At 40.2% G+C, this 13,210-nt stretch overlaps 1 protein-coding gene across 2 annotated transcripts in view; it reads left to right on the plus strand.

Annotated features, from left to right (window-relative positions):
* Positions 1–13,210, plus strand: part of LOC144679644 (lethal(3)malignant brain tumor-like protein 4) — a 392,935-nt gene that overhangs the window by 90,130 nt on the left and 289,595 nt on the right. For both annotated transcript variants that reach the window (XM_078540227.1, XM_078540226.1), the window contains exons 10-12: positions 5,361–5,465; positions 6,543–6,678; positions 7,093–7,184. In XM_078540227.1, the coding sequence (XP_078396353.1) occupies positions 5,361–5,465; positions 6,543–6,678; positions 7,093–7,184 (333 nt within the window). The remainder of the gene's footprint in view (positions 1–5,360; positions 5,466–6,542; positions 6,679–7,092; positions 7,185–13,210) is intronic.

Genomic DNA, 13,210 nt, shown 5'->3' on the forward strand with positions numbered 1-13,210 from the left:
GGCAGTCTAATGGAAATAGGGTTGAGGGAGCAGGAAGTGGATCTAATAGACAAGATGAGTTCAGAGAGGGCTTGAGGAGAGATAGGAGAGAAACATGGGAAAGATGGGAGTTCAAGACTAGGGCGGAGTGGAAATGGGCAACTGATTCACCAGGAGCCTGTTCTGCGCTACTGCCATTGACAAGTTTTACTCCCAATACCTCTAACCATTGCGACCAAAGAAAATGGGCAAGATCTTCCAGTCTCCGGATCATTGGAGACTGGACGTAACCCCCATGATGTGCTATGGGACTCTTCAGAGGTCCCAGCATACTGACTCAGGAATTGCCTAGGAAGTTTGAACTTCTGATTTGTATTTCTCTGCTCCCTGGGACCCTCCAAGACTCTGACTCTTGAGTTAGAATCGGAGACTTCAGATGGTTTCGACTTATTTACCTGAATTGTTACCCAGGAAATGTTAGACAGAAAAATCTTAGTCTAACTCCTGGGTAACTATACTGCTAACCAGCCCCCCGATTCCCTCTCGACCGTCCGACTACTCCCCCCGACTGATCTGACCTGGCTATCCCTCACCCGACACCACCCCACCCCTCCCACTCTCCCGTTCCCTCCCCACCCCCTGACCTGACCTGACTAGCCCCCACCATTGAAGTATTTGGGCTAATGTTAGTGTATTTTTCAAAGAATGTAATTGCATTTTAAACATTATTATAGTCAGTACCTTTTTTTTGTTTCAGCTAGCTGTCCAAAAGCAGGTTCCCTTAGTAACGCCATATAATCATAGTTTTATTTTAGCATAACATAAAAAGGATGATCATCATTTGTCACTTCACATTATTGTGACCAAAAACTCACAGCTGAAAACCTCTCTGCTGTTTTGCATTCCCAGATGATTTTCAGTTAATCATTCTCACAGTTTCCATAGCAACCAGCAGTCATGTAGCAAATAAAGTCTGGATGAGCGTCGCTACATTCATTGAAATTCAAGTGCAGGGAGGTAACAAGAATTGTTTCTGTATAGGTAATGCTATCAGTGTTTGCCACTTCAGCTTTCATATACATAAATACGATTTTCCTGTTTGCACAAGGTGCAGAAAATGAAAATCTAATGTTATTCCAGCCGCTGTAAAATGTTATACATTTTCCATGTATATTCACATTAGGAAATACAGTCACAAAAATAACATTTGCCAATTCAAATGCAGTAATGTAGCATTTAGCCTATTTGATAAGAAGCCAGTTTGTTACAGTATACATGAATGTATTAAGTTTTTTAAGAGCAGAAACCTCCTTTATGTATTTAGTCCAGACACAAATAGAAAAATCTCATAGAGGGATTGAAATCCTACAATGTCTTTTATTAAATACATCAACACTAGCTTAATTGAAAGACAGTTTCTAAGAAATTTTCTATTGAAGTACTTGCCACTGTTAATGCACTTTACACACCAAAGATCAGCTTAAGTAACGACGATAGATTACCTTCGATTTCCAAATAGTAAAATCCTAATCTAGCAGTCGGTGCAGAGGTTGCAAGGAAAAGAAACTGGGGTGGGGTAAAGCATGCATGTGTGTTTGTGGCAGTCTCAAAAGTAGCAGAAACTGAGTTTGACAGTAGATGTTTAGCTTTTTAGTTGAGAATTTACCAGTAGCTGAACATGACCCATCATCGTGAATGAACTTTTAAAAAAATTAAAATGGGAATTTCTTTTTCTTTTCTATCTTTGGAAATAAGTAAGATGATAATTTACAATCTACTGCGTGGATAATTCAGTTAATAGTAACACTAAGACAGGATTATAGCACTGCAGTATTATGAGTTAAAGTACTTCTGTATCCTTTTGATAACATGGAGACCATAACTGCGCAGTACTCCAAGTGTGACCTAACCAAGGTTCTGTTTGACCTAACTTCTCCACCATGTAACCAAATTGTGTTAGCGGGACTTGTTAGATAAAGGCTTTTTAAATGTTAATATAATAAAGCTGCAGCTACACTGTGTGCTCTGCTACAAAATGAGAATGCATCATAAGCATTTAAAGGGCAGTAAGGTAGTCTGAGTAGGAGGAAGCACTTTGTGAGATGCCAAAGATTATGAGGAATAGCCTTTTCTTGCCTGACTGTCTCAGGTCTCAAAATATTTTTCTGAATTTGAACTCAGATCCTCTGAATGGTGACTACAGCAATGTCACAGAGTGCTAGCGCCACTTAGACATTCTAGATTGCATTTCGATGGGAGGGTGCCCTGGAGGACCGAACAGGGAACCACTTCTGTGCTTTGCCTTATTCCAGAAGGATTATCACTCCTGAATCAGGAAACATTGGTGCCATGACATGCTGTGCCTCTCAACTGTGTACCACTGACCCAGTGTTGGAGAAGTTTTATCCAACAATGCAGTTTGCAATAAACAGCTACTGGAAGCTTTTAGGTTTTTGAAGCAAGTGCCGGATATCCTGTTCCCAAAATAGTGAACACCCAATTACTCACTGGTCATATGCCTGGTCTTACAGAAATACTTACTGATGTCTGACGCCAAACTGTGGAAGTTTCCAGCACATATGGCTCATTAGGGTAATTTTTAACTTGAGCCCAAATGTATCTGAAGTCAGTATACCAGCCAGATTACTTACCTGAAGCCAACATCAGGAGGCCTGAACTGTATTCAGGTTCGAGTCTCATCCATATAACTCAAGGCTATATAATTGCTGCTGGTGCTGTTATCTTGTCTCAGTCTCAGATCTGTTATTTGCCCAACTGAATTTCCTAGATTTAAATTGAGCCAAGTTGCTTTCCAGAAACATACTGATCTAGAAATCAGTACTGGATGGTTTTCCACATTTGGCCTACTGGAATTAACTTTATTCCTGTCTCTATTAGAATTGTTAAAATCGTTCAGTTTTATTACCTCGTTTTTCTTGTACATTTCTCTGAACTGTTTGTAGAGCTACTCCCCTATATTAAAGCCACAGTTTGATGACTTATCATACCCACCAAGAATTGTACCTTTACCCTGAATTTTTCGTAACTCAATTTCAGTCCTTATAACATTCTTATGTCCTAGCACAGTGATCGAGTCCTTGACAAACAATGCCCACCCATCTCCTTTATCCTCAAATCTCTCCTGAAAATGTCACAACCAGGAATATAAAATTCCCAGTCTTCTGTCCACAGTATTTGGCTATCACATCACTCAATAGCTATTAGTGCTTCTAACTCTTCTATTCTGTTATGAACAATTTGTACAACTGTGACTCCAGTTTAGATTGGAAAATGATAATATTTGGTCTCAACTCCCAAGCACTGACCCCGTGATCACTAATTTTTTTTAACCACTGTCTCCGGCAAGGCCAGCATCCCTAATTGCCCTTAAGAAGGTGGTGAACCGCCACCTTGAAGACAACTAAGTGGCTCCCTAGGCCATTTAACAAGGCAGTTAAGAGTTAACCACGTTGCTTTGGGTCTGGAATCACAAATAGGCCGGAACAAGTAAGGTTGGCAGATTAATTCCCTAAAGGACATGAGTAAATCAGATGGGTTTTTCGAGTAATCCTGAATCTGGCAGTTTCATTACCGATCCTAGTTTTTTATTTCCAGATTTATTTAATTAATTGAATTTAAATTCCTCAGCTTCCATGGTGGGATTTGAATTCATATCCTCAGGTCATTTGTCCAGGCATCGAGATAACTGATTCAGTAACATAATCACCATTCTATTTCACCCCCAAAAATATTGCACCAGCAAATTGCCTGTGACATGCTGATGGTTAGTTGATGATTATTTTTTGTATATGTAAGGTGCTGACAGAGTGAAGACTTCAGAAAGTCACTCCACTGTGCCACCTACTTACCAACGTCTGAAACTACATCCTACTGCGCAAGATCTTCACTCTAAATTTTAATTTACTTGGCCAGTTTCAATATTAAATGTTGGCATAAAAACGATGCAGAAAATCATGATAGCAGGAAGTTGGACAGAAAGAATGTATGTGCACGATATTTTCTAATAAACACACGTTCACAAGGGTTTTTTTTAATTGAATAAATGTGAACAAATCACCTAGATCTGATGTAATGTTTTTCAATTCCTTGATAGTGACTAAATTCTCAATAGGATAATACATGTGAGGGACTTTAATCTGGTGCATATTTTTAACAACTTTGAATTGAATGTTATGCTTTGCATATTTAAATTGATATCTTATGTTCTATTTTGCTATTAGTTGATGCATGCATAATGGACAATATATAATTTTATCCACAGCTCAGAGCATGAAATTATCATGCAAGCCCACTGAATAAAGTACAGTGTGTATTAAATGTGATCATTAAAACTTTGAGATACTCATCTGCTACCTCTTGCATGTGGATGCAAGGATAACTTTGCTATTCTGTGATGGCACCTCGACTGCTGAGAGTGCAGATTGGCAAAATCTCACCTCTTGCACAATCTGTCGCTATGCATCCCTGATTTTTGTTTTACATATTGGAGATAACATAATGTGACCTAAATCACTTATTCGTTATCACCAAATGGAAACCCCCTTGTAAATCTGCATGACTGTTAATGTGATGCCGTGAAATGTAACAGCCTGTTTTATTAAATTCACTGTAAAGCTGCCACAAGAACATACACCAAGTACTGCAAAGTGGTTAAAAAAAAGGAAAACAAGTTGATATTTGCTCTAAGTAATGCAATAATTTAGCAATAAGGACAAGTTTGGGCTGGGCAGGTGGTGAAAAGTATGGCTGGATGGGGAGGCGATAGTAAGAGTCAAGTTGTCTTCATCCATGAAGCCAAATCCATGTTTTCAATGCAGTGGTTCACAATAAGGACATGAATTGCAACCGTTTTATTTGATAATGAATACACATTCTGCAGAAAATTGAAGTGATCACTCAACTGCTGGCATTGGTTACTGAGGTGAGCAGAAGGGGAAGGAGATTACCGCCCCCCCAACCCCCCTAGCAGACACATTGGACAAGAAGATCATTGTGACAGGAGGATTGGGCAGTTGGGATTGCTGCTTATAGGCATAAAGTGAGGGGTACCTAAATGGGTCCTTCAGAGAATTCTGAGAGAGGCACCGACAGCCACTGTGAAGTTAATTCAAGCAGGAATTTAACCCAAAGATGTCAGCAGAAGAGTCGGAAGGCAGAAGAAGAGTGATGGTTTGGGTAGGGATTGGGTTCGATATTGCAAAATACCTGACAGTGAAAAGTTAAAGCCAGAGGTTCAAAGGTGGGATAAAGTTGCCATGTAGGCAGCAGATAGTCAGCTTGGAGCATTGCCGAACATTTCTTTACGTTTGAAGACAGTTATGTGGAGGAAGCACTTATACTCCATTGTTTTTCTCTTACAGTTTCAGTTAGTTCCCCAGAATAAAAATGGATTTAAAGTAGGCATGAGATTGGAAGGCATTGATCCAAGGCATCCCTCCATGTTCTGTGTGTTGTCAGTGGCAGAGGTAAGATTTCATGTGCGTGAGTAATTTGTGGCTGAATGTGTTGGAACTGTGCCTCTTGTTTTCATTGATTTTTGACATGGGTATTTATTTCTTGTAATAAAAACAGAAAATGCTGGACATACTCCGCAGGTCAGGCAGTATCTGTGGAGAAAAACTGAAGACTTAACATTTCAGATCTATGATGAAAGATTACAGACCTGAAATGTTCACCTTCTTTCATCTGCACAGATACTGTCTGACCTGCTGAGTATGTCCAGCATTTTCTGTTTTTATTTCAGATTTCCTGCATCCACAGTTTCTTGTTTTTGTATTTCTTTCTCGTGCCAGATTTGTGCCAAGGCTTACTGTTACTGCTGACGTCTGTGTAGCATAATTTTCGGACACTGAGTCAAGCCCACGAGATTGAGTGGTTTAAGCTTGCCATGCACACACAAATCAAATAACAGTAAACGATCAGCTGCTTCTTGTAGTAGAGCACCTTAAGCTCCAGAGTCACAGTAAAGAAGCTACCGAGATTTCTGTAACAATAGGTTAGATGGACAAATGACCTCTTGCTGTCAAGACAATTAGTATATTACTAATTTCCCCCTTTATGCTAGGAATTAAATAATCAGCTGGGTAGAGCACTTGGAGGGAAATCAGGTGGGGAAGAATGCATGCCTATAATGGAGCTAATTTTTTCCAGTGTGAGTTGCTCCATCCAAGCTGCTCAGGCTATTATTTAACTCACAGTTGAATAAGTGGAAAATCTGCCCCAGTTATTACTGGAATTTATTTTCATATTTTACAATATTTAAAATTATATATTTATAAAGTATAATACTTTAAATAGCACTGCATTAATGTAAACCCACTGCAAGCTCCTAACAGTCACATTTAAAAATGCACTAGTTTAGCTTTGTGTTCAGAAATAGACATTAAGCATCCAGTCCACAGACGTAAATCACAAAATGATTTGTTCTAGTGAAGTATTTACTAATGTGTAATATAGCATGTGCTCAACATCAGTGACTCCTAACACAGTTTTACTGCATTATTATTGTTAACAACTTTAGCTTGACTGTTTCTTCCCATCAGGTGTGTGGTGTTCGCTTGAGGCTCCACTTTGATGGATATTCTGAGTGTTTTGATTGCTGGACTAACATTGACTCACCCGATATCCATCCTGTGGGATGGTGTGAGAAGACCGGCCACAAATTGCATCTTCCCAAAGGTCTGAAAGTCGCAACTAGAGATGAATATAAATGTTTATTATCAGAAAGTTAGTAAGACAGTGCAGAATACACATTATTCTCATATCACATTTGAAAACCACATTACCTTGATCTTAGTAACAAATGCCTCTGCAATAGCTAAGTGTCAGAGGCATTCCTGTAGTTTGAAATGAAGCTAGAAAGTCAAATTCAGTTAAGCATGTTGAGCTATTGTCTGCAAGAATAAATATTAGTTTGGCCAGGCAATCTCAGATGCTAAACTGGCTGAGTACTATGCTATTGACATTTGGGACTTTTAAAGAAAAGAATTGCACAGTATTTTGTTTTGTGATGTTATGAAATGAATTCTCGTGGTATCATTAAATTTCCCTATCAACTTTCCCATTATTGATAGGATTCTGACTTCCTTTCAGGCTATAAGGAAGAGGAGTTTAACTGGACAAACTACCTGAAGGCCTGTAAAACCCAACCAGCCCCAAAGAATCTATTTAAAGTTCAGAATACAGTAAGTATTCTTTCGTTTCACGATACCACACCATGTGACTAAACTATTTTAAGTAGTTTATTCTTCATTTTGTAAGATTGATTTTAATATAAGCATTTAAATAAACTGAGCCTTCAGTTGCAGAGGGTCTACTTCTCAACACAAAGCTAGACTAGTGCATAAGAATTCCAAGCAAAGAAAATATTCTTGTCGGAGCTCCCAGGACTCAGAGATTGCTGTTTGTCAGCCACTGGCCAAGTGACCCAGCGCTGATCCTGAAAAAAATTCTGTGGGGCTAATATTATTTTAAATTCTTTTGATGGGAATCAAGTGGCTTTTCTGCTGATGCTGGGAAGATCACTGCTGCAAATGGTTGTTGTGACTGCAGTTGGATGTATGTGGCAGCCTAAAGAGGGCCTTGCTGAAAGGAAAAAATTCTCTCCGTTTGCACGAACAAATCTGCAGCAGTGAATGAATATAACAGTGGCTCCCACCCCCATTGCACTCACTGCTGTGAGATTTAAATGCTTAAAGGCATTGCATCTCTCCTAGCAAATGTCAGTGCCCATTCTCTTCCAGTTTTCTTAGCAACTAGCTCGGAAAATGTGACGTATGCAACTCCATCATTATCACTTCACTTAAATACGCCCACCTATATTTCAGTAAAAATGATGCTAGAAGCTACATTTGGAGTCAAAATGGACAGGATCCAGTATAATAAATCCATGACCAATTTACCACCCCTCCCCTGCTATTGCCACTAAAATGGCAAAATGAGCACAGAAAATCCTACCTATGAAATTAATCATGCTCTGAAGTATTTATTTTGTTTCTGCTGAACTGTTGCAGCACTTAAGAGTAATCTTGAGATTACTGTGCTTGAGATCTTGCACTTCCTTCAATTTAGAATGAAACTCCTTGAACTTCCTCTGCAAAACATACATCCTACATTCTGCTATGTCATTAGTTTCCAAATGAACCATGACTTTTGATTTTTTTACTTCCCTTTCTGGAAGTCCTTTTCATTAGTTATGTCCCGTAGCCCTAACATCGCGATGAACACACCAGACTCTCAGCCGCAGATGCAAATCAGGTTGCCTATTCCCCTTACTATGAAAGCTCCGATATGCACCTGTTTTCCTGGACAGCGTTATGTATTTTCCATCGGTAATCCCTTACACTACAATACCATGATGTTTACTGGCCTTATTTTCATAATTGTCACAAATTAGATACCCATTGTACAAGTCCAGACCCACAGGGTTTCCCTGTACTGTTTCTGTCTTTGAAGAATTACTTCCTTCCTCCCCTCTGGTTTAGTATCCTCTCTATATGTGGGTTGTATACCGCCTGAAACATATTGGTCTTTGTCTTCAACATTTCTCTGCTCAAACAATACATCCCCTGAGACTTAATGCATGTTTACACCTCCTGGGTTCTTTGCCATTCCAGGATATACTAGATCATGCATGTTGCACACATCACAGGTCAAGTTCCCAATCCTACCATTTGTGCCCCCCAAGCTGCTGCACTGCTCACAAGCAATTAACTGTAGGACGAATTTTCATGTTTACCTGACTTGGCTGTTTAGATGCCATCACATTCCTTTTTTAGCACCAAATTTCTTCTCTTATATTTGCTTAGTACAAACTCTGTCACCTTTTTACTGAAATGGCCTTCAGCTTGGCAATCACTTTATTTTATACACTTTGTACAGTTGTTCTATCCATCAAGTTTTTTTTCCAGGCCTCTCACCTACTGAATATCTTCATACCACATCAAGTAGCTTGTAGGTTAACATACCAGTTTAAAGCAGTTCTTAAAATATGCTTCTTATTTCAAATGCCTTATCTATTTGTCTTAAATGTACTATGTCTCACACCCTTCCTTTTACAAAAAAAAATTATGGGAAAAATAATCTTGTTATGGATTCAAAATCACCACTTAATGAACAAGGACATTTAGAATTTAAAAATGTGCACAGTGATGTGATAATGACGTTGGGAATTGCAGCAAGAATTAGAAAACTGAAGGGAGTGGTTTTGGCTCTTAAGTAATCCTTAATTTCTCAAGGGTCACTTACCTGATTTGTTAAGATTTCATGCAGCAGCCATTGTGTCTTGTTGTTCATCCTAAACAGGAATCTATGCTGGAGAGCATAGAAGGTATCCAGAGGAATGCCTGACAACTTTGTCTCACAAGCTGGACCAAACCAAAGACATACCAGTATAAGCAACTTTTATTGTCTTTTTTTAATTCACTCATGGGATGTGGGCGCCACTGGCTAGGCCAACATTTATTGCCCATCTCTAATTGCCCTTAAGTAGGTGGTGGTGAGCTGCCTTCTTGAACCACTGCAGTCCATGTGGTGTAGCTACACCCACAGTGCTGTTAGGGAGGGAGTTCCAGGATTGTGACCCAGCGACAGTGAAGGGACGGTGATATATTTCCAAGTAAGGATGGTGAGTGACTTGGAGGTGAACTTTCAGGTGGTAGTGTTCCCATCTATCAGCTGCTCTTGTCCTTCCAGATGGTAGAGGTCGGTGCTGCTTGGAAGGTGCTGCTTAAGGAGCCTTGGTGAGTTTCTGCAGTGTATCTTGTAGGTGGTACACACTGCTGCTACTGTGTGTCAGTGGTGGAGGGAATGAATGTTTGTGGATGGGGTGCCAATTAAGTGGGCTGCTCAGTCCTGGATGGTGTCCAGCTTCTTCAGTGTCATTGGAGCTGCACTCATCCAGGCAAGTGGGGAGTATTGACTTGTGCCTTGTAGATGGTGGACAAGCTTTGGGCAGTCAGGAGGTGAGCTACTCGCCACAGGATTCCTAGCCTCTGTGTTTGATAATAAACTCTAAGGAATGTCCTAGGCAGAGTGAAGAGTCATTTGACTTTTGCTGTCACTCACTTCATGGAAAATGTTTTTCTGTACTTACCTCTTGCTTCTACATGTGAGAAGCTTCCACTTTGCTGAGTGTTACTCTCTTGGCTTGTCTGCTTAAGACGATAGCTTTTACAATTTTCAAACGAGCATTTCCCTGCAAGACACCTGGATTAAGCAGTTGGTGATGAGTGAGTTTAATGCGATGAACTTGGATGTCTTGATCATCAATGTGATTGGCATATCACCATCTGTTCTGTGTAGATTCCTCCACCACACTGAAGGACGATATCTAAAGTATAGCTATACATTCAGAAATTATAGATACTTCCAACAGGAGGCATACAGCCATAAGGTAACTACAGATGAGAAAGGATCTTTGACCCATCTGAGCCAATATGTCCCAAAAGACATTCAAAGTTCTGTTATCTTAGTATCTAACTGTTTCTTAAATAATTCTAGGGTTTTTGCCTCAACTACTCTATTCTTAGTTTATTTCATATGTTGACAACTCTTTGTGTGTAGAATTCTGTGACATTGATCATAATTGTTTAAAAATTTGAACCTGAGCACTTGCCTCATAGAAGCTAAGAAGCAGGGGTAGACCATTTATCCCTTTGAGTCTCTTCCACCATTCAGTGAGGTCATGGCTGATCTGTGACCTAATTCCATGGACCCCATTTGCCCCATAACCCTTAATACCTTTGGCTGACAAAAATCTTTCAGCCCCACATTTAAATTTTACAATTGATCTAACATCAGCTGTCATTTGCAGAAGAGAGTTCCATACTTGCACCACCTTTTGCATGTAGAATGTTTCCTAATTTCACTCCTGAAAAACCTGGTCCTAATTTTTAGGCTATGTCCTAAGTTTCCTCTAAGCTGTGTGCCTGCATGTTTGCGCACTAGTCCGTCTTGATTATTAATGCCACTCACATGACATGTGGACCATATTTTACTGCTTGACCAATCGATGCTTCATGAAGCTGTGATGCCATACATGGCTTGATTTCCATTGGTACCTGATCCCACTCAATGCGACCATCCAGGCCACATGGCAACAACTGATTGGGTAGCAGCTCAGCAAATGGCAGTGGAGGAAGAGAGGGAGCAAGCCCTCTGGAAACAGGAGATGGTGGAGAAATGAAGCTGCAAGTTGAGAGGTTTGTCTGACTCGCTGCAAGCCAATGAGTAGTTTCTGAGGGACCAGAAGCTCTCTGGGCACAAATATTTGTTTTGGAGGTGCAATTTCAGGTTTGACTGATGTCCCAGCAGAGATGCAGCTGGTCTCATTGGCTGGTGAGGATCCATTGTGGACTGGGAACATTGAGGATTTAAAAAAAAAAATCAACTGAGCTTGAGAGAGGCAGCAAGGAAGTGGTGAGTTGGAAGTCCCAACTCGTCATTTCCCTTCTGAACCCTCCAGCTCACCACCTCTCCCTACTTGTTGCTACTCTCCTGCTGGCTACCTTTCCTCCCACTTGCCACTTCCCTCCCGCTTGCTGCCTCTCCCAACTTGCTGTTTCTCTCCCAAACCCTCCGACCTGCCGCCTCCGCTGACTCATTGATCCTCCTGCTTGCTGCTTCCCTCCCACTTGTTGCCTCTCCTGACTTGCCAACCCTCCTGCATGCCATCTCCCTCTTGTTCTCTGTCTCTCCTGACTCATCACACTTCCCTCAAGAACCCTCCTGCTCACCGCCTCTCAGGAGAGGCAGTGAGCAGAAGGGTCAGCGATTTGGGAGGATTTTGGAGCAAAGTGGCGATTGGGGAGAAGCTCCAAGTCGAGGAGGCAGTGAGCTAGAGATGGGAAGTGGTGAGCAGGAGGTAAATTATTAGGAGTTGGAACGAGGATTTTTGGGCCAGTTAGATTCAAGGCAGCTAATAGGTTTTATTGTAAAAAAATACAAGTCTGGAACATAACCCTCATTAAATACTTTCTTATGCGAAAGTGATTTTTGTTTAGCACACCATTTCTTAGGAACACATCAAGCATGCTAAATGGGGGATGGTTGTATTTCACTGGCTGTAAAGCACCCTGGGATGTCCTGAGGTGGTGAAAGGCGCTGGATAAATGTAAGTTCTTTCTTTTATATAAACTAAGTTTCTGGAAGTGTTCACATCATTAAAACATTGCAGTAGATTGTCAACTGACGAGCTAATTAGTAATAAAAATAAAAAATGATGGAAATAGTCCAAGTCGGGCAGCATCTGTGGAGGGAAACAGCGTTAACATTCCAGGTCAGTGACCTTTCATCGGAACAAAAAATAGAAAGGTGAGTTTTTTAAGCCAGTGGATGGGAAGAGGGGCAGGAATAACAAAAGTGAATGTCTGTGATAGGGTGAAGGGTGGGAGAGATTGAATAACAAATGATTACATGGTACGAAAGTCAAAGAGAGTGGTAATGGGTAGAGTAAAGAAATAAAAGATGCGTCCAGATGAGGTGTAAATGGCAATGTGAAGGAATAAGGAAAGAAACAAGACAAGTTCTTGTAAGATTCCAAAAGGCTCCAGAAAATTTTGCAGTGTCCATTTTCTTTTTATTTAATTTCATATTAAATAAATATCTTAGCAACACACCTTGTTAATTATCTCATTTTAATATTCTTTCTGCTTCTTCCGTACCTATGATAACTTTTAAATACACCTAAAATATCTATTGTATATTTTTTTTTGTTTCTACTGGGTGGTACATATCTGCACATGACCTTGATCTTGGTGAGATAACAAAATTCATTCCACACATGGCTGGAAAAAATGACAGGGAACATTGTTCATGTCCCTTACTTCTAGACTCCCCAACCAGCAGAAATAGTTTCTCTTTATCTACCCTATCAGTTCCCCTTAACATATTGAAAACTTCAATCAAATTACTCTCAACCTTATTAATTCCAGAGAATACTACCAATATTGTGTACTCATAATTTAACCCTTGGAGTCCAGGTAGCATTTGGACAAGCCTACACTGTGCTCTCTCCAAGACCAATATATCCTTCCCAAGATGTGGTTACCAGAACTGCTTATAGTACCCCAGGTGTGATCTAAACAGGCTGTTGTAAAGCTGTAGCATAATGTCTACCTCATTGTATTCTAATCCTCTAGATATAAAGGCCGGTATTCCATTAGCCTTGTTGATTATTTTCTGTACTTGTCCTTAACATTTTAATGATATG

This window comes from Cetorhinus maximus, chromosome 4 (assembly GCF_964194155.1).
Source record: "Cetorhinus maximus chromosome 4, sCetMax3.hap1.1, whole genome shotgun sequence".
NCBI classification, from domain to species: Eukaryota; Metazoa; Chordata; class Chondrichthyes; order Lamniformes; family Cetorhinidae; genus Cetorhinus; species Cetorhinus maximus.